At 49.3% G+C, this 22,008-nt stretch overlaps 1 protein-coding gene across 2 annotated transcripts in view; it reads left to right on the forward strand.

Moving 5' to 3' along the window:
- TP53 (tumor protein p53) overlaps positions 1-2,800 on the forward strand; it is a 36,953-nt gene extending 34,153 nt beyond the window's left edge. For both annotated transcript variants that reach the window (XM_083581088.1, XM_083581089.1), the window contains exon 10: positions 1,763-2,800. In XM_083581088.1, coding sequence (XP_083437214.1) covers positions 1,763-1,802 — 40 coding nt within the window. In that variant the 3' untranslated portion in view covers positions 1,803-2,800. The remainder of the gene's footprint in view (positions 1-1,762) is intronic.
- Positions 2,801-22,008: the final 19,208 nt, after the last annotated feature.

Genomic DNA, 22,008 nt, shown 5'->3' on the forward strand with positions numbered 1-22,008 from the left:
CTTGCAGTCCATGGGACTCTCAAGAGTCTCCTCCAGCACCAGAATTCAAAAGCATCCATTCTTTGGCGATCAGCCTTCTTTACGGTCCAGCTCTCACTTCCATACTGGGAAAACCAGAGCTTTAACTATACGGACCTTTGTCGGCAAGGTGATGTCTCTGCTTTTTAAGATGCTGTCTAGGTTTGTCATTGCTTTTCTCCCAAGAAGCAGGCATATTTTAATTTCGTGGCTGCTGTCACCATCTGCAGTGATCATGGAGCCCAAGAAAGTAAAATCTCTCACTGCCTCCATTTCTTCCCCTTCTATTTGCCAGGAGGTGATGGGCCCAGTGGCCACGATCTTCCTTTTTTTGATGTTGAGCTTCAGACCATATTTTGCACTCTCCTCTTTCACCCTCATTAAAAGGTTCTTTAATTCCTCCTCACTTTCTGCCATCAAGGTTGGGTCATCTGCATATCTGAGGTTGTTGAGGCTCATTATGCCATGCCTTAAGGGCTTGCTGATTTCCCCCCCCCCCAATAATGGTTGCTTGCTCCTCCTGTTATGAGTGTGGGCTACCCCCAAATTTTTTTTTTTAAAAAAACAAATAATCCCCCCCCGAACCAGGACATTTCATGTAAAATGCAAAAATCTGCCCAGGTCAGCATGGCGACCCCCCAAAAGAGGACTTGTCCTGGAAAACCTGGACATATGGCAACCCTGCATTATCCGAACCTAAGTGTTTATGTCTATCTTCAAATCACCAACATTGTGAGGATGGGTGTCATAAGGAGTTGAGTCTTCTGTCCTCGGCAGTGAATTTTGCCTGTGTTCATCCTTAAGTGGGAGGTGGGCGAATATTCAGGATAATAATTATAATAATAATAATAATTTATTATTTATACCCCGCCCATCTCGCTGGGTTTCCTCAGCCACTCTGGGCGGCTTCCAACAAAACACTACAATCACCTATTAAACATTAAAAGCTTCCCTAAACAGGGCTGCCTTCAGATGTCTTCTAAAAGTTTGGTAGTTGTTGTTCTCTTTGACATCTGGTGGGAGGGAGTTCCACAGGGCGGGTGCCACCACCGAGAAGACCCTCGGCGCTGGACCTCAGTGTCTGGGCTGAACGATGCGGGTGGAGACGCTCCTTCAGGTATACTGGACCGAGGCCATTTAGGATATTCCGAAATGCCTTTCTTTGAGCCGACGGCTGGCAATTTGGCTCGTTCCAGAGTCCCCAGAGCTCATCACGGAGGGTTTCATGTCATAATTAGAGTCATGTCGATCTTGTGCCATGATCCGTAGAGCTAAACCACACCATAAATTCAGATTATTTAGCGTTGCCGAATTATTCGGCCCTTGTAAACGGCGTGCAGGCAGAAATCGCTGAAATTTGATTCCCTCCCCCTCTTTCTTTTTTCCTTTCTCCTCCTGTGATGAGGCTGCATTTCAGTGTTGTATTTTAATCTTGTTTTTAAGTTGTAATCATTCAACTTGTTTTTATTACTGGTTGTTAGCCGCCCTGAGGAGGGTGGGGTATAAATAAAATTTATTATTATTATTAAATGTTGGGGAGTGTAGATTTCGGCAGATTTCTTTAAAAATTTGGCCTTGGCTGGGGAGGGCAGGGTATAAATAAAATTTATTATTATTATTAAATGTCAGGGAGTGTAGATTTGAGCAGATTTCTTTAAAAATAGCTCAAAAACTCCAGATTTTCGCTTTTTGAAATATGGCAACCCTAAATTAACACCTCCTTTTCCATCTCTTCTTTGCCTAGGCTCCAGAAGAAGACGGCTCTGGTTGTGAACGACAACTGAATTTGGGGTGCTGCTTCTCCTATCCCCCTCCTATTTTACCCTCCCCCCCATTCCTCCCCCCCCCAAAAGTCCCTTCTTATGGTTGAGCCATTCTCCAGCCTTTTGATTGGGCCAGGTCACAGCAGTGCTGAACCTCCCTGGACCAATCAGGGTTTCCCTAATAGCTGCTGCGGGAGGGGCGCCTCTTTCTATCGCCCCTCCTGCCATCAAATGGTTTGGGACAGGCTGCATTCTCCTAATTGCACAATATAACTGCCAGTGGTTGTCGTTTTCCTGAACCGCCTCACTGAGGACTAGAGAGCTGTTGCTCTGTCAAAACTTCGTTTTTTAAATTTTTTTATAAAAATTGAGTTTCTCAAACAGTATTCCTTTTTTTAATTTCTATTTTTATTTTACAAAAGAGCTGCTGCTTAGTTCGTAACACGGGTGGCGGAGGGCTGCAACCTGCCCCACATGTATTTCCCCAGGCGAGGGCTTGTTAAGGAGCTGGAACGGTGAAATGGCGCTCTCGTTTCTAGAAGGGGGGCTCCCATCCCCCCCAATTCAGTTCAGTATTAGACTGTGGAGACCCGGTTATACTCCACATTCCTTGACCGCGCAGCCTTTCCCCCAACCTGGCGCGCCCACCGGGCGCTCTGTACTACAGTTCCCAGCGCTCTGTGCTGGCCGTCGCTGTCTGAGTTGAGCACCAGAACATCTGGAAAGGCAAACCAGGTTGGCAATGGAGGGTGTTTGTGTGTTTCCAAATAAAATAATCATGGAAGGTAGAAAAACGAGAAAGAAAAACAAAACCCAAAACTACAATGATCTGACGCATTAGCAAACAGTCGTTCCCCCCGCAATTAATTGTCCCGAAGTTTAGCAAAGCCCTCTCCTTTTCCCCTCCGCCTCCCCCCTCCCATTAATTGCTTTGTAGTTTATTTTATATGCTTCGATTTTCCATGCATGGCTTTTTTTAGGAACCCCCTTTTTTGTACTTTAATAAAAGATAGACTTTGGTCCTGTTCCAGTTTTTTCCTCTTAACGTCCCTCCGAGCGGTATTTTGTGTATGCGACTCTAAATCGGGGGGGGGGGGGGGACACACCCCAGATGTTTGTATTTTTCTATTATTTTGTTGTTGCTTATTTCTTTATCGTTCGCTCTTTGCCATAAGCTGAACATTACTTTTCATTCTGGGTTTTCTAAAATAATAATAATAATGCAATGTCAAACAACTTCGCTCTTTGCCATAAGCTGAACGTTACTTTTGTGCTGACCCTGGGGGGGGGGTTACCATGCGGCGTGGTCCGTGTCCGGTCCGAGGCTGAAGCACGGTCCAAGGCAGGGAGTCGGACGTGGTCAGGAACTCTGGCAGAAAGCAGGACAGGGTGCCAGCAGGAACAGGTAACCAACGATGTTGCTCCTGCAACCTGGGACTGGGGCTGGCTGGCTTTTATCTGCCCCGAGGCATAGGGCGGCCCCGATCCTCTGGTGACTCGCCTCTCCTGTCCTGAAGGCGAGCACTCCTCCTGCGGGAACTTAGTTCCCTCCGCCTCTCTGCCCTGAGCCTCTGCAGCTCAGGAGAGGCTGGAGGGTTACCGGACCCAGAGGCAACCTCACCTTCCCCTGACGGGGCTGAGAGAGGAGCACCTGCAGGCAGTGGGTCCTCCATCACCTCAGGAGCCAGAGCAGACTCAGCTGGTGCCTCTACCTGAGGATCCAGCACAGGTGAGGACCCTTCAGGCTCAAGCCCCAGCCCCGGCTCAGCTGGTTCTGGAGGCGGGGAATCCTGTGCAGGCTGGGGTTCCTCAGGTTCAGCCTCCGAGTCCGAATCCCAGGCCATCACAACTTCTTCATTCTGGCTTTTTTTTTTTTTTAAGTAATGCAACGTCAAACAACTTCCAGCCGCAAAAAATAAAGTGGTTCCCCAAAAACAGACACCTGGGGCATCGAAAAAGGTGTGTCTTCAGAGTCCTCTGAAATCTGGGCGATGAAGCTGTTGGATGCACGTCTGGTGGAAGGGGGCAGCCCCACAATGTAGTCTCCTCTGCCTTTTTTATATCCCACCTTCCATTCCAAACTTGGGGGGGCCACATGGTTCGACGGCCCTTCACCTGAAGATCTCTGGGTGCTCCCTCCTTACAACAACCCTGCCAGGTAGGTTAGGCCAGGAGAGGCAGGGAGTGCCCCTCGCCCTGCAAGACCACCCTGTGAGCTTCAGGTCCAGAGGTCGCAGCACCACTCCGGCTTGCTGAACTACAACTCCCAGACTGTCGAAAACAGGCAACCGCAGCAACAAAAACCAACCGCTTTCATTAAAAGCAGTTTGTTCCCCCAAGCCTGTTGAAAGAAGAAAATGTCTCCGCCTGCCGTCGAAAGGACAGCAAGGAAGGGAGCCAATCTAAACTCCAGGAAGGGAGCCACCACTGAGAGGGCCCCGTCTAACCACCACCACCAAGCATTCCTGGGAGGGTGGTGGGACAGAGAATGGCCCCCCCCCAAAGATGGCAGATTCATGGGGGAGAATATGGTCCTTCAGAGAGCCTAAGCCACATAGGGATTTGTGGGTCACAACCAGACCTTAGAATTGTGCCTGGATTTCTTCTTTGGCGATCCCTCGTAGCCGAGTAAGATTGTCTTCCATAAACACGGTTTTAACAATGAGTCCGTAAGTGACTGTGGAGGCCAATTCTGGATCCACACGTCCTTCCACAGTGGGGACATTGGTTTCCGGGCAGGAGTTGATAACGGTGTGGATTTGCCAAGCGTGCCTTCCTCTTAGCATGTTTCTCCCTTGCGTCCTGAGTTCGAGTGTCTTCAAAGCCCATTTACAGATAGGTAGCCGTGTTGGTCTGCCATAGTCAAAACAAAAATTTTTTTCTCCTTCCAGTAGCACCTTAAAGACCAACTAAGTTAGTTCTTGGTATGAGCTTTTGTGTGCATGCACACTTCTTCAGATACACTGAAACAGAAGTTGCCAGATCCTTCTATATAGTGAGAAGGTGGGGAGGGGTATTACTCAGAAGGGTGGTGGGAATGGGTGATTGGCAGATAGCTGTGATGAGCCTGTTGACGACTCTTAACGACTGCAATAGGTCTTACAGGAAAAAGCAAGGGGTGAGAAGGTGAAAAATGGCTTTGTCATGTATAATGAGATAAGAATCCAATGTCTTTGTTCAGACCAGGTCTCTCCATGGTTTTAAGTTTGGTAATGAGTTGCAATTCAGCAGCTTCTCTTTCCAGTCTATTTCTGAAATTCCTTTGTAGTAATACAGCTACTTTGAGATCTTGTATAGAATGTCCTGGGAGATTGAAGTGTTCTCCTACTGGTTTCTCTGTCTTGTGATTCTTGATGTCTGATTTATGTCCGTTTATTCTTTGGCGTAAGGTTTGGCCTGTTTGTCCAATATAGAGAGCTGAAGGACACTGTTCAAAGCCCATGACACCTTTGGTAAAGGCTGTTCTCCAGCTGATGCGCTTGCAAGCCAGTGTTTCCCCGTTGTCGGTGTTTATACTACATTTTTAAAGATTTGCCTTGAGACAGTCTTTAAACCTCTTGTTGACCACCAGCATTACGCGTTCCATTTTTAAGTTCGGAATAGAGTAGGTGCTTTGGAAGACGATCATCAGGCATCCGCAGAACATGACCAGTCCAACGAAGTGGATGTTGAAGAATCATTGCTTTGACACTGGTGATCTTTGCTTCTTCCAGTACACTGATATTAGTTCGCCTGTCTTCCCAAGTGATGTGTAAAAATTTTCGGAGACACCGTTGATGGAATCTTTTGAGGAGTTGGAAATAGCGTTTAAAAGTGGTCCATGTTTTGCATGTTTCAGAAACAGGCTGGTGTCAACACCTTTTTCTCAACACCAGAGATCAAAACAGAGGCCGTCTGCATGCAATGGGAATATCTTTTTAACTACAGCTCTTCCCCCTCAAGGATCAAGACAGAAACTTCTGCCTGCTGAACAAGGGGAACTCAGAACTGTGGACTTGGACGTGGGTGGCGCTGTGGGTTAAACCACAGAGCCTAGGACTTGCCGATCATAAGGTTGGCGGTTCGAATCCCCGTGACGGGGTGAGCTCCCGTTGCTCGGTCCCAGCTCCTGCCAACCTAGCAGTTCATTTTTTTTTTTTAATATATATTTATTAGAGTTTTACAACACATAAAAACCAAACAGGTCCACAAAAGGAAACAGAAAAAACAAAAACAGAAAAAACCAAAGAATACACACTTAATCAAAGGAAAAAAGAAAACCAAAAAATACACACTTAATCAAAGAAAAAAAAAGAAAAAGAATCCACTTTTAAATTTCAAGGTTCTATAACCCTCTTTCCTGACCTCCTCACATCTCCCTTTTTTGTGTTCCTCTTTATTCCATCAAATTCAGCAAATTCTAACCCTCTTTCATATCTCATTCATATCTCATTTATGATTGTATACTCCCACTTATTATATCTCTAATTTCCCCTATTTTTTTAAAAAAAAAACCTTTTTTTTCATATCTCTTTTAACTATATCCCAAATGCCTTGTTACCTTTAGATCCCACATCATTTTAACATTCAAACAATTTACAGTGTTTCTGTAGATAGTCTTTGAACTTTTTCCAATCCTCTTCCATCAACTCTTCTCCCAGGTCTCGGATCTCCCAGGTCTCGGGAACCTAGCAGTTCAAAAACACGTCAAAGTGCAAGTAGATAAATAGGTACCGCTCTGGCGGGAAGGTAAACAGCGTTTCCGTGCGCTGCTCTGGTTCACCAGAAGCGGCTTAGTCATGCTGGCCACATGACCCGGAAGCTGTACACCGGCTCCCTCGGCCAATAAAGCGAGATGAGTGCCGCAACCCCAGAGTCGGCCACAACTGGACCTAATGGTCAGGGGTCCCTTTACCTTTTAAGAGTCCCCCAGGGGTCATCTAGTCCAACCCCCTGCCATGCCGGAGTCGCAGCAAGCAAACCCTGGACTGAGATTTCCATCTGACCTCTTTAAAAATCTCCCAAGGCAGGAAAGCCCATCTTTCGCCGGAATATCATTTCTTGCCCTTTGAATCCGCTGGTTCGGGTCCTCCCCGCTCCATCCAGCCCATCAGCTGTTTTTTTTTTAGGGTGGCGATTTGGCCGCAACAACAGCCTTGCAAGGCTGGATTCTTGGCCGCTGAACAGTTGCCCAGGAGAGCGCTGCCATTCCCGCGCTGCGCCAGGAGGGGGCAGCGCCGCACAAGGCAGAAATCCGTCTCCTGGGGACCATTTTAGCTGCATCCATTCAAGAGCAAAAATAGGACTCTTATGAATGGGAGATGCAGAATTGTAAAAAAAAGGGGGGGAGACGTGGGGTGAATGGAAGCAGAGCACACAGCTTGCCTTTGCTGCTGCCAAATCCCTGCTCTCCCCCGCCATAAAGAAGTCTTGAGAGTCCCCCACCCTCAAGAAATTGGGTTTTTTGCCTTCTACAAAGGGGGGGGGGCTGAGCCAAGACACCCCACAGCCTCCTTTATATGACAGCTCTGTGCAAAGCAGACCCCCCCACACGTCTTTTGCACCCAGCAATCTGACACCCTCCAGATATTCTTCGCTGTCTTTTTTTTCTGCAAGGAGTTTGAGGCGGGGGGGCTCACGGTTCTTCCCCCCTCCCTCATTTAACCGTCACAACAACCTTGCGAGGTAGGCCGGGTTGAGAGGCAGTGGGCCCGTAAGTTTGCTTCAGGGCGGCAGAGGGGGGATTCGAACCCTGGGCTCTCCTGGCTCCGACACAGGCTGAGAGACGGTCGCCGAGTCAGGATTCGAATCCAGGTCCCAGTCCAGCCCTCTACCATGGGTAGGCAAACTAAGGCCCGGGGGCCAGATCCGTTCGAATCGCCTTCTAAATCCAGCCCACGGACAGTCCAGGAATCTGTGTGTTTTTACGTGAGTAAAATGTGTCCTTTTATATACATCTCTGGGTTATTTGTGGGGCGTAGGAATTCATTCATTTTCCCAAAAAAATATAGTCCGGCCCCCGACAAGGTCTGAGGGACAGTGGACCGGCGCTCTGCTGAAATAGTTTGCTGACCCTCTGCGCTAACCACTAGGCCACGCTGCCTGGGAACTATAGCCCAAAGCATCCGGAGGGCGCTAAATTGGCGATGGCGGGGTGACTTCGCCACGTTGGGGGGGAGGCGGGGGGGAGGAAAGGGAACGGAGCCCAGCTTTCCTCCTCTCACCCGAATCGTCCCGTCCTTCCACATCCCCCAGTCGGTGGGCACTGCCAAGTTCCTCCTGCAAAAAGCAGTCTGGCACCCTGCCCTTCCTTCGACCTTGAAGTAGCCCTGATGGGGAGGCAGCTACGGGCTCAGCTTTTGCAGGGACAGGAGGAGAGCGAGCCTGGTTTTCATTTTATTCCGCCTCGTTTCATTCTGTTTCTCGCACGCTCGGCCCGCCTTGCAAGGTTGTTGTGTCGAGCTTTTGGGAGGAAAATAATAATAATAACCAACAACTGCAATTCGTACCCCTGCCCATCTGGCTGGGCTGCCCCAGCCACTCTGGGCGGCTTCCAACATATATAAGGTAAAGGTAAAGGGACCCCTGACCGTTAGGTCCAGTCGTGGACGACTCTGGGGTTGCGGCGCTCATCTGGCTTTACTGGCCGAGGGAGCCGGCGTACAGCTTCCGGGTCATGTGGCCAGCATGACTAAGCCGCTTCTGGCGAACCAGAGCAGCGCACGGAAACGCCGTTTACCTTCCCGCCGGAGCAGTACCTATTTATCTACTTGCACTTTGACGTGCTTTCGAACTGCTAGGTTGGCAGGAGCAGGGACCAAGCAACGGGAGCTCACCCCATCACGGGGATTCGAACCGCCAACCTTCTGATCGACAAGTTCTAGGCTCTGTGCTTTAACCCACAGCGCCACCCACGCCCCATTTTCCAACATATCTAAGAACATCATAAAACTTCCCTATATATATAATTCTGCTGTTTGTTAAAGTTTGGAGTCGCTTGGGGAGATCAGAACAAGCTTTGTTCCCGAGAGCTAAGCTATAGTGGACTATGAATGCGATAAATAAGCAATATCATGTCAGAAAAGGCCATTTTGCACGCGAGTGGTCTTATTTTTAATAATAATAATAATAATAATTTTATTATTTATACCCCACCCATCTGGCTGGGTCTCCCCAGCCACCCTGGGCAGCTTCCAACAAAGTTAAAATACATTGGTCTGTTAAACATTAAAAGCTTCCCTAAACAGAGCTGCCTTCAGATGTCTTCTGAAGACATCTTATTTAATGTTGTTATTATCGGTGCAAAATGCAAATACAAAAACAGTCTGGAGGATCCCTAAATATTGCAGTTTTGTGTGTTTTACTGCAGTTAAAGCCTATCTTTTTCTCCAAGGTGTTCAAAGTTGTATTTAAATTCCTACAACAAGCCTGCGAGGCGGGTTGCTCAGAGAGGCAGCGACTGTGGAGTGGGAGATTCGAACCCAGGTCTCTCCCAGGTCCTAGCAAGGCACTCTAACCATCCTGCCACAGCAAGGGCCGCAACGCTTTGTAACACACAGACACACACCCAACTTTTTAAAAAGCTAGCAGGCCCTACACAATTCAGGCCCCTTTCCCCATACTCTTGGGTTCCCTGTGGGGCTGGTTTACTCATTCAAAAGCATTCCTGTACAGCTTAATATTAATACACAGTCCTATGGATTTGCAACAGGGGGGAAAAACTAAGGTGAAAACAGTTAAAAGAGCATTGTTATTTTTTAGCAAAAGGATAAAATAGGAACAGGTCTGTACTTAACCTGAAACTGTTCTTAACCTGAAGCACCACTTTAGCTAATGGGGCTTCTTGCTGCTGCCGCACGATTTCTGTTCTCATCCTGAAGCAAAGTTCTTAACCTGAAGCACTATTTCTGGGTTAGCGGAATCTGTAACCTGAAGTGTATGTAACCTGAAACGTATGTAACCTGAGGTACCACTGTATAGTTAAAGCTGTGGTTTTCCCAATAGTGATGTATGGAAGTGAGAGCTGGACCATCAAGAAGGCTGATGGCCAAAGAATTGATGCTTTTGAATTCTGGTGCTGGAGGAGACTCTTGAGAGTCCCATGGACTGCAAGAAGATCAAACCTCTCCATTCTGAAGGAAATCAGCCCTGAGTGCTCCCTGGAAGGACAGATCCTGAAGCTGAGGCTCCAAGACTTTGGCCTCCTCATGAGAAGAGAAGACTCCCTGGAAAAGACCCTGATGTTGGGAAATATGGAGGGCACAAGGAGAAGGGAACGACAGAGGACGAGATGGTGGGACAGTGTTCTCGAAGCTACCAGCATGAGTTTGACCAAACTGCAGGAGGCGGTGGAAGACAGGAGTGCCTGGCGTGCTCTGGTCCAGGGGGTCACGAAGAGTCGGACACGACTAAACGACTAAACAACAACAACAATGTGCTTTCTTGCCAATTTGCCCCTCTCCCCACCCCCCAAAAGTTGATCCTCGGATCTTCTCATTGCCCCCCCCACCAAGGAAAAAACGAAAACACCCACCGCCCAGGCTACACTGGAGAAAACAGAAGGTAGCAGCAGGCAATGGGAGTATTTATAGTCCTGCTATAAATACAGTATGGTGCCTCTCTTTGCAGAGACCATAGGCCAGTGGGAAGCTGGGGGGGGGGCGCTTGAGAGATGCTGCCTAAAGCCCCCCCTCCCTCCACGAAGGCCAGATAATCCCACCCCACCCCAAGGAAAATCCCATAAGCCGCTGCTCTTCCTCTGCCCTTGTAGAAGGATTAGTCGGGGTTAACGCTTTCGGCCCTGGATGTTGGGGAGGCTGCACGGACAGAGGGACATTTTGGGTGGGGTCTTTTTTTTGGTAGGGTGGGAGGTTTGGGGACATGTGGGGGGGCCATGTGCAGCCATGATGTGCCTCTGTGGGTTTGCCTTTGTTAACGGAGAAATCTGAGGGCTCCCTTGGACAAAAAACAAGGACACCAGCCAGGAATACCAGAGCAAAACAGCAGCCAGTAGGCTAGGTCTTTGTTGAAGACTGTCGCGACGGGACTCCCACCTGCCACCAGGTGGAACAAGATGGAAGCCCCGAACAAAAGAGAACCCAAATTTTTATTAGCTGCTGATTCCCATGTTACACCCCCCCCCAAACTACATCACTCATACATCACAGTTACATCATGAAAGGGGAGGTCTGGTGGCCGTAATCTGAGCATCCTGGACCCTGCCCCATGGTTCCCCTTGCCATCCACCAAACACCCCTCAAGTGTAACAAAAGAGATCTTTACATTTCCCTGTTTCCCAGCCACATTAATCACACCCTTTTGTCTTCATCTGGGTTTGTTATTTCTGGAATGGCTACCTGTCTGGCACTCAGGTATCAGAAGGCCAGGGATTATCACTCAGGCAGAGGGGCTGGTGAGGAGCTGAGCTCACATGTCTATATGAATTTCTGAAGTTTTCCCAGTGAGCCAGTACAGAGATCCATTGATCAGTGAATTCTGACATTTGGTATCGTGCAGCAAAGGCCCTTTGAATAGATAGAAAGAAAGTGTGATGAAGTGTTTTGTGGGGACAAATCACCAAAGTCACAAAAGTGATTGTGCTGGTTTTGGTAGTGGGCTGCATGTGCATGATATCTGCTGGAGGGGAAACACCCCCCCAACCTATACATAAATTCCTGCAACACCTTTTTGCAGAGATGTTTTTATTTCATTTAATAACACACAGAACCAGTGCTCCCCCCCAAAAATGTTTGGGGTACATTCATTTTCCTGCTCATATTGAAATAAAAGGTAAAGGGTCCCCTGACTGTTAGGTCCAGTCGTGGCAAACTCTGGGGTTGCGGCGCTCATCTCGCTTTACTGGCCAAGGGAGCCGGCGTACAACTTCCGGGTCATGTGGCCAGCATGACTAAGCCGCTTCTGGTGAACCAGAGCAGTGCACGGAAATGCCGTTTACCTTCCCGCTGGAGCGGTACCTATTTATCTACTTGCACTTTGATGTGCTTTCGAACTGCTAGGTTGGCAGGAGCAGGGACCGAGCAACGGGAGCTCACCCCGTCGCGGGGATTCGAACCACCGACCTTCTGATCGGCAAGTCCTAGGCTCTGTGGTTTAACACACAGCACCACCCGCTACTGACCCTCAATAACATGGGTAGGCAAACTAAGGCCTGGCCCAGTCGCCTTCTCAATCCGGCCCACAGATGTTCCGGGAATCAGTGTGTTTTTACATGAGTAGAATGTGTCCTTTTATTTAAAATGCATCTCTGGGTTACTTGTGGGGCTTGAGAATTCGTTCATTTCCCCCCTCAAAATATAGTCTGGCCCACGACAAGGTCTGAGGGACAGTGGACCGGCCCCCTGCTGAAAAAGTTTGCTCAATGAGGCCAAACTTAGATTCACAAAATGTTTGGGGGTATGCGTCCCCCTGTGTCGCCCCCCCCCCGAAAAAAAAGCACTGCAGAGAACAGTTATAACAGGTGGAAATTAAGAGATCATAGCATCAGGTTGGAAGGGGCGACGTGGGTCATCTAGTCTAACCCCCTGAAATGGAGGAAATTTTTTTGCACAAGGCGGGGCTCAAACCCATAGCCCTGAGATTAAGAGCCTTGTGCTCTACTGACTGAGCTATCCTTCTGGAAAAGCGAAAATGTAAAACAGTTGCTCATGTGTTCATAGAACAAATGTCCCAGGGAATAATATTGGCATTTTCTGATCGTCAAATGTAGTTTCAGGTTTGCCCGGCTTGTGACGAGGGCAGTCTGAAAATGATGGTTCTGTTGCTTAAGAAATAATCAATAATCAATCTATAAGGCCACAGCCATTTGGTTTTTTTGTAACTTAGCAACCCACAAACATAGTATTAGTATAATAGAATAGGGCACATATCCACAATACAAATATAAAGGAATGTCCAATCGTATAAAGAGAGAATTATTGTCTTGTCAAATTATTATCTAGTCATGATCTCAAATTATGTGTGATTTTCTCCATTATTGCTCTATACCAGAATGAGTGGTGCCAAGGGCTCAGTGTACGATTTCCGGCTGTCTTGGGTTGCGCTGCAATTATTATTTGAGCTGGCAAGATAAGCGTAATACCAGTTATTTTGACAACGCATCAACATTGCCATCGTCCAAAATCTTCAGCGGCATTCATTTTGGACAGCAGACAGATGCTCCTCTGGTAATACTTCTCGCTTTCTGTCAGAATTGAATCCCAAAAATCTCACGCCGACTTAAAGGTAAAGGGACCCCTGACCATTAGGTCCAGTCGTAGCCGACTCTGGGGTTGCGGCGCTCATCTCGCTTTATTGGCCGAGGGAGCCGGCGTACAGCTTCCGGGTCATGTGGCCAGCAGGACTAAGCCGCTTCTGGCGAACCAGAGCAGCGCACGGAAACGCCGTTTACCTTCCCGCCAGAGCGGTACCTATTTATCTACTTGCACTTTGATGTGCTTTCGAACTGCTAGGTGGGCAGGAGCAGGGACCAAAGAACAGGAGCTCACCCCGTCGCGGGGATTCAAACCGCCGACCTTCTGATCGGCAAGTCCTAGGCTCTGTGGTAATATGACTCCATACCTTGAGGAGCAGCAGGGCAGGCCACAATAGCACAGGTGCTGCTTATAACACAGCAGCAGCAATGAGCGTAAGCTCCACCAGGTGAATTTCAGCCTGTTGGTTAGCTTTGGAGCAGGAGAGGCGACGGCGGTGATAGCCATACTGTTTCTCCGGTGAAAGAGTTGGGAACATTCTGTGCTGAAAGCCTTGACGACACCCCCAGCCACAACACCCCCCTCCCCAAGCGGTCTTGCTCCTTCCATTCACAAAAGCCTGGCGGTTCCTGGGCCAGGTGCCAGGAGAGAGAGAGAAAGAGAGAGAGAGACTGATTCTGCAAGGATTTTATTTTCATTTACGGGGTGCATGCCCAGCGGGAAAAGAATAAGACCCTAACTCTAGGCTGCGTGAAAATGGACTTTATTTTTTCTTCTGGCCAGAACCTTGCAGCGTTCAGCTTCACTGAATGCCTAGTACAGTGGTACCTCGGGTTACAGACGCTTCAGGTTGCAGACTCCGCTAACCCAGAAATATTACCTCAGGTTAAGAACTTTGCTTCAGGATGAGATCAGAAATCATGCTCCGGCGGCGCGGCGGCAGCAGGAGGCCCCATGAGCTATAGTGGTGCTTCAGGTTAAGAACAGTTTCAGGTTAAGAACCGACCTCCGGAACAAATTAAGTTCTTAACCCAAGGTACCACTGTATTGGGAAAGAGAGAGAAAGAGAGAGGGAGAGAGAGATACTGATTATTGGAAAGCCAGGGGAGGGAGGGAGGCCTGGATATCCAGGACGAGGCAAGGGCTGGCTGGCAATAATCACCTCATCCCATGCTGCAACATTTTGTTGCAGCTTCTACTTCAGCCTTAACAAAATGTCCATTCCCCCTGCACACTCACACACCCACAGCCTTTCTTTTACTTACCAGAGTGGCACATGCTCTGGTTATCTCCCGCTTGGACTACTGCAATGCACTCTACGTGGGGCTACCTTTGAAGGTGACCCGGAAACTGCAACTAATCCAGAATGCGGCAGCCAGACTGGGGACTGGGAGAGCACATAATACCGGTCCTGGAAGACCTCCATTGGCTCCCAGTACATTTCCAAGCACAATTCAAAGTGTTAGTGCTGACCTTGAAAGCCCTAAACAGCCTCAAACCTGAAGGAGCGTCTCCACCCCCATTGTTCAGCCTGGACACTGAGGTCCAGCTCCGAGGGCCTTCTGGTGGTTCCCTCCCTGCGAGAAGCCAAGTTACAGGGAGCCATGCAGAGGGCCTTCTCGGTGGTGGCACCCGCCCTGTGGAACGCCCTCCCACCAGATGTCAAGGAAATAAGCAACTAGCTGACTTTTAGAAGACATCTGAAGGCAGCCCTGTTTAGGGAAGTTTTTAATGCCTGATGTTTTATTGTATTTTTAATATTTTGTTGGGAGCTGCCCAGAGTGGCTGGGGAAACCCAGCCGGATGGGCGGGGTGTAAATAACAAATTATTATTAGTAGTATTACAAAGTGACTTTTCACAACTGATGCTTTTCTTATCGTGAAATAGGACTCTTCCTTCAGGGAGAAACCCAGAGGAATTAGTTTCGAGTTTTGGCAAGGTCTACACAGGCTGGGGGTGTGAAATATACTCAGAGTCGCAAAGTGATTTCATGCTCTTTATTCAGCTCATAGTGGTGAGGAGGAATGAATGTCCCCTCAAAATATCTGCTTTATATACATTATTTACACAATGGGCTGCACATGATTGGCTAATTCCGGAATTCTACTGTAAGCCAATCAGGTTGTGGATTCACTTCTATCTGGAGCATGATTGGGTGGTTCCTGCCAACCAATCATACTGCTGCATTGTTCTAGGACCAATCAGACTGCTGCCTTTTGGATCCTATTGTTCTAGGACCAATCAGACTGCTGCAGTTTGGATCCTATTCAACTCAGTACATAATAGGGTGGCTGGCACAGTTTTGAGACTCAGGTGATTTCCCCCAGCCCTACCTAGGGAGGCCATCACAGATTGAACTCAGGGCTTGGTGCCCCCTAAACCTCTTCCCGGGATCTGCTGCCCTGGAACCCATAACTGCTGCCCTCCATTGAGGTATGGACCACTCACAAGCTTTTAACTTATCTGAATTAATTTTAAGATGTATTTTAATTAATTGATGTCTGTTTTTATGCATATTGTGTTGTTTTTATGATGCTAGCCGCTCTTGGCCGGGGAGGGCGGGATACAAATAAAATATTATTATTATTATTATTATTATTATTATTATTATTAATGCCATCTCCAACTCCATGAAAGATTCCATCAGCGGTGTCTCCGAAAAATTCTACACATCACTTGGGAAGACAGGCAAACTAATATCAGTGTACTGGAAGAAGCAAAGATCACCAGTGTTGAAGCAATAATTCTTCAACATCAACTTCGTTGGACTGGACATGTTGTGCGGATGCCTGATGATCGTCTTCCAAAGCAGCTACTCTATTCCGAACTTAAAAATGGAAAGCGTAATGCTGGTGGTCAACAAAAGAGGTTCAAAGACTCTCTCAAGAGAAATCTTTAAAAATTTAGTATAAACACCGACAACTGGGAAACACTGGCCTGCGAGCGCTCCAGTTGGAGAACAGCCTTTACCAAAGGTGTTGTGGGCTTTGAAGACACTCGAACTCAGGACACAAGGGAGAAACATCCTAAGAGGAAGGCACGCTTGGCAAATCCACACCGTGATGGACTCCCGCCTGGAAACCAATGTCCCAACTGTGGAAGGACGTGTGGATCCAGAATTGGCCTCCACAGTCACTTACGGACTCATTGTTAAAACCGTGTTTATGGAAGACAATCTTACTCGGCTACGAGGGGTCGCCAAAGAAGAAATCCAGGCACAATTCTATGTGGCTTAGGCTCTCTGAAGGACCATATTCTCCCCCATGAATCTGCCCAGGCCCCCAGAAGACGACCCCCTCCCCACCAGGCTGGGCTCCATAGCCGCTAGCGACTCCTGCTAGCCAGTCTGGGGTGAAATCGATTGGGTAATTGCTCATGAACGAGGACGCTTTATGCTGGCATCGATCTGCCTCTGGCAGGGGATTTTTTAATTTATTTGTTTTTTGCCAGGTTGGGTGGGGCAGGAGTTTTGACTGCGAAGGAGAGGGGGGGTGTCTGATGCAGGAAGGATGTTGGTGGCAGAGATTTGGGCGGGCGGACGTGGCAACGAGAGACTAGCAGCAGGGCACAGCGCCAAGCCGAAATGCATTTCATGACTCCGCAGAGCCGAGGGCATGTGAGGCCGCAGCAAAATGAGAGCTTTCCCCCCTCCTCCTCCTCTTCTCTGCCTTCTCTTCCCCCCAGTCTGGCATCAAGCAGCACCGCGGCTGAGAAGCAGAGGGTGGCAAGGGGCCAGCTGGGCAGTCGGACAAAATGCAGCCTGAAAGCCCCTGGGGAATATAAGCTGGAGGCAGGCGGTTGGTAAAGCGCAAGCCGCATTAAAACGCACACACACACAAACAAGCTGCCTGTCTGTCTCGCAATCTGGAAGGTTGCAGGCGGGCCAGGCCTGCAACGAAATGTTGCAGCGCGCAGTGGGGGGGTGTGCCAGCCCACCAGCCAGCCCGCATCCTAGGATTGTAGAATGGCAGGGTTTCGGAAGGGGACACCTGGCGAAGCCAGACGTTGGGAAATTCAGGGCAGGTAAAAGAAAGCCCTTCTTCGTGCGGTGCGGAGTTCGACTGTGGAACTCCCTGCTACAGGAGTCCACCGAGCAAACTTTCGTGGAGTACAACTCCACGAGTTGGAAGGTCCTGTCCAACCCTCTACAAAGGGTGCTGGTCCAGGTGGGCCGTTGGCCTGATCCAGGACTCTCATTGCGTCCTAATGAAACCCCAGCCGGCCACTTTTGGGGAAAGTGTAGGGGGAAATAGAAATGAGAGAAATAAAGGCAAAGTAATGTCAATGACAAAAGGGACGCGGGTGGCGCTGTGGGTTAAACCACAGAGCCTAGGGCTTGCTGATCAGAAGGTCGGCAGTTCGAATCCCCGTGACGGGGTGAGCTCCCGTTGCTCGGTCCCTGCTCCTGCCAACCAAGCAGTTCGAAAGCACGTCAAAGTGCAAGTAGATAAATTGGTACCGCTCCGGCGGGAAGGTAAACGGCGTTTCTGTGTGCTGCTCTGGTTCGCCAGAAGCGGCTTAGTCATGCTGGCCACATGACCTGGAAAAACTGTGGACAAACGCCGGCTCCCTCAGCCAGTAAAGTGAGATGAGCGCCGCAACCCCAGAGTCATCTGCGACTGGACCTAATGGTCAGGGGTCCTTTACCTTTACCTTTTTAATAGGTATCTAAAGCTATTTGCAAGGGAAGTGGGTGGCGCTGTGGGTTAAACCACAGAGCCTAGGGCTTGCTGATCAGAAGGTCGGCGGTTCGAATCCCCGCGACGGGGTGAGCTCCCGTTGCTCGGTCCCTGCTCCTGCCAACCTAGCAGTTCGAAAGGACGTCAAAGTGCAAGTAGATAAATAGGTACCGCTCCGGTGGGAAGGTAAACGGCGTTTCTGTGCACTGCTCTGGTTCGCCAGAAGCGGCTTAGTCCTGCTGGCCACATGACCCAGAAGCTGTACGCTGGCTCCCTTGGCCAGTAAAGCGAGATGAGCGCCGCAATCCCAGAGTCGGCTACGACTGGACCTAATGGTCAGGGGTCCCTTTACTAATGTCAATGACACAACAATTAAAATTATAGTAATAACAATAAAGTCACACTTTGATGAAAGGAAGTCCATTTTTGTTTAATGTTTGTTTTTGTTAATATATGCATTGTATCTTATTATTTTTCTTTTTCTTTCCTTCTTTGTTTTTCATATCTTTTCTGTGTTGTGATCTGTTGTAATATGCAATAAAATCAATACAAAATTTTGTAAAAAGGAAAAAAAGAAACCCCAGGCGGCGAAAGGAGCTCTGTGCATGTGCAGAATGTGGTCGGTTGCCAATGCAGGGACAGAGGGGGGAATAGGAAGCAAGGGGTGTAATGGAATATCCTGGAAAAGGGTTGGAGGTGTCTTGAACCTGGAAAAGAGGAGACACAGAAGAGCTGCCATACGTCTGGAATTTCACAGACATAATCTGGAATACTGCAGTCAGAAGCAGTGTACGTGCGGAAGTTGGCCGAATGTCTGTGAAGCTGGCTAATTGTCAGTGTCGTTTTTGCTGATTTTTCCGTAAAAGCGAAAAGAAGCTCAACAGCTTTGCCAAGAAAATCTCTGCAACGGTTGCGTTGGGGTTTTCACTTTGCGAAATACGGCAATCCTACCTAAGTGGGATCCTACCTAAGTGACAAACCTAGACAGCATCTTAAAAAGCAGAGACATCACCTTGCCAACAAAGGTCTGTATAGTTAAAGCTATGGTTTTCCCAGCAGTGATGTATGGAAGTGAGAGCTGGACCATCAAGAAGGCTGATCGCCGAAGAATGGATGCTTTTGAATTCTGGTGCTGGAGGAGACTCTTGAGAGTCCCATGGACTGCAAGAAGATCCAACCTCTCCATTCTGAAGGAAATCAGCCCTGAGTGCTCACTGGAAGGACAGATCCTGAAGCTGAGGCTCCAAGATTTTGGCCACCTCAGGAGAAGACAAGACTCCCTGGAAAAGACCCTGATGTTGGAAAAGATGGAGGGCCCAAGGAGAAGGGGACGACGGAGGACGAGATGGTGGGACAGTGTTCTTGAAGCTACCAGCATGAGTTTGACCAAACTGCGGGAGGCAGTGGAAGACAGGAGTGCCTGGCGTGCTCTGGTCCAGGGGGTCACGAAGAGTCGGACACGACTAAACGACTAAACAACTAAACAACAACAACACCTAAGTGGGGAGAGGATAGCTGCCTTCAGATAGCCCAAGACATGGATGGTGATGAGCAGTCAGAGGGAGAAGACTGGGGAGACGTCGGAAGCCGAAGAGGTCACAGGGTTCGGGAGAGTTTGTGGCAGAGAGAAGTCCAGAATCGGAGGCAGAAGAACGAAGCAGGAGATGAGGGAGGCAGAGAGGAGTTCGGCTGGGGAAGAGTTGCGAGTATCTCCCCCTCCTGCTGCGACCAGCTCCTTTCCCCTCTGGTCTCCCAGAACCAGAAGAGGCATGAAAAGGGCGTAGGAGAGGTTGGCTGCGGGCAGGCGCAGTCTCTGAATGCTTGGGGATAACCCTGGAGAGGAGGGGACTGAGATGGCTATGGGGAAGCAGGGACCTATAATATTGGCAACTGATCCATGGGTGGGGGGCAAGTTCTTGTGCTCATTAGGCCTGACTGCCCATCAAGTCTGTGCTGATCCTGTTCTTGCTAATAATAATAATAATAATAATAATAATAATAATAATTTTTATTTATACCCTACCCTCCCCAGCCAAGACCGGGCTTAGGGCGGCTAACACCCGATATAAAACAAATTGATTGAAATACAACTTAAAAACAAGGTTAAAATACAACATTAAAACATTAAAATACAGCCTCATTTCAATGGAAACTCAAAAACTTTGGGGGGGATGAAAACGTCAAGTCTTCACCAAGGCTAACTTTCCAGACTGGTCCTACGTGGGCCGGAAAAAAGCCAGGCAAGTCCCCAATTAGGAGTTCCGTCACAGGAGGAGAAAGGGAAAAAGAAGAGGGGGAGGGAATCAAGTTGATTCCAAGCCAAAGGCCAGGTGGAACAACTCTGTCTTACAGGCCCTGCGGAAAGAAATCAGATCCCGTAGGGCCCTGGTCTCATGAGACAGAGCGTTCCACCAGATCTGAGCCATCACTGAGAAGGCCCTGGCTCTGGTTGAGGCTAATCTGACTTCCTTAGGGCCCGGGACCTCTAGGGTGTTGCCATTTATGGACCTTAAGGTCCTCCGTAGGGCATACCAGGAGAGGCGGTCCTGTAGGTACGAGGGTCCTAGGCCGTGAAGGGCTTGAAAGGTCAAAACCAGCACCTTAAATCTGACCCCATACTCCACCGGGAGCCAGTGCAGCTGGAAAAGCACTGGGTGAATATGTTCCCATGGCAGAGACCCCGTGAGGAGCCTCGCTGCAGCATTCTGCACCCGCTGGAGTTTCTGGGACAGCTTCAAGGGCAGCCCCGCATAGAGCGAATTACAGTAGTCAAGCCTGGAGGTAACCGTTGCATGGATCACTGTGGCCAGGTCAGGGCAGGAAAGGTAAGGGACCAACTGCTTGATGCGGCAAAGGTGGAAAATAAAGAGTTAACTCCAACTGGCACAGTGTGATTTATTGCTGGCTCGCCCCTGTTTGCATGTGTCTGCCTATGTATGTTTTTAAGCAGATAGTGCTTTGCAGAAGGGCTTGCAGATCCACCCTTAATAATGTCTAGCTGCTCACACGCCAAACCCTGCAAATCGGGTTTGCTGGGGCTGCAGAGAGCCCTGCCAGAAGCTGACCATGCTAGAGACCTGGGATGGAGCTACTGCGTTACTCATGGAGATTAGAGGAATACAATCTGTCTCGTTGCGGCAGCAGCTGATGCAAGACTGGCTGGCGGGGTGGGGGAAGGATTAAGGATGATCCGGCCTTGAGAGGCAGAGGGGGAGACGAGCAAAGAACCAATGATCGGGAGAGCGAGAAGATAAATTAATATAGCCGAAGGGGTGTGTGCAAATATAGGTTACTAGGGGAAAGCAACAGGAGGCTGGCGAAAGATATATTCTCTCCGCCGCCCCCCTTCCATAAAAGTGTCCACCACGGCGCTGAAAGCGATGGATGCAGGTAGATGAGACCGTTGGATAACCCCGCTGGAAGAAAGCTAGCAGCTACGGACCACAGCACCCGCTTTCCCAGGATGGACATGGGTGCTGACAGCTGGGGGGGGGTGCCTCCTGTTGACCCCAGGAGGGGGGCTAGGTGTGCAAGGAGGTCGTTTTGCCTTGCCGCACCCAGTGAGCTTCGGGGCCGAGCAGGGATTTGAACACTAGTCCAGCGCTCTAACCACTATGCAACACTGTCTTTGTTCTTATGCTTGTTACTCCCAGTGGCACTGGGGGGGGGAGACGGTACCTGCAGGTCTTTCGCGAAAAACACACAATTTTTTGCTCCCTCTGCAATGAACTGGGAAGCTCTCCTGGTCGCCGCGGCAACCCTCCCTTCTGCAGAGATGCGGCTCCCGGTCGCCATGGCGACCGCATCACTTTGGGGAGCTGTCTCAGGTGCTGCTGCCTCAAGCGGATTCTGCATTGCGTTGCCATCACCACGGGCTCTTCAGCCCCACAGCACAAATTATGGCCTGGGCAGCTGTTCTGTGTGCAGATTAAGGCCAGGCGGGCCCAGAGTGCCACAGCCAGCCAGGGTAGGCAGTCCTGAGGCCTGACTCTGATCCCAATGTTCCTCCTCACCTCTGTAATCCAAAACAAGTAGCGAAAAACAGGTGGTTTAAGGATGTTTTGACTCGGGCAGTGGACCCCCAAGCTCAGTCACTGCTGTGGGCAAATGCACTTTCACCCAGCCTTCTTCTTGTCAGCCGGGCCACAGGCCTGTGGTACTCCCTGCTACAAGATGCGCTGGGGTGGGGGGAAGCAATTTCTGCCCAGCGACCCTCTTGGTCCAGAAAATCTTGAGCCCTGAAGTACATTGTAAAAGCTGCAGCCTGCACCCTACGCAGGAATTCTCAGGAACATTCCATTATTGCTAGTTGTGCTGGGGAAGAGAGGTATTTCATTGCTCTAGCAGTAGCAGAACGA

Source organism: Podarcis filfolensis (genome assembly GCF_964270895.1).
Source record: "Podarcis filfolensis genome assembly, chromosome: 13".
Classification (NCBI taxonomy): Eukaryota; Metazoa; Chordata; class Lepidosauria; order Squamata; family Lacertidae; genus Podarcis; species Podarcis filfolensis.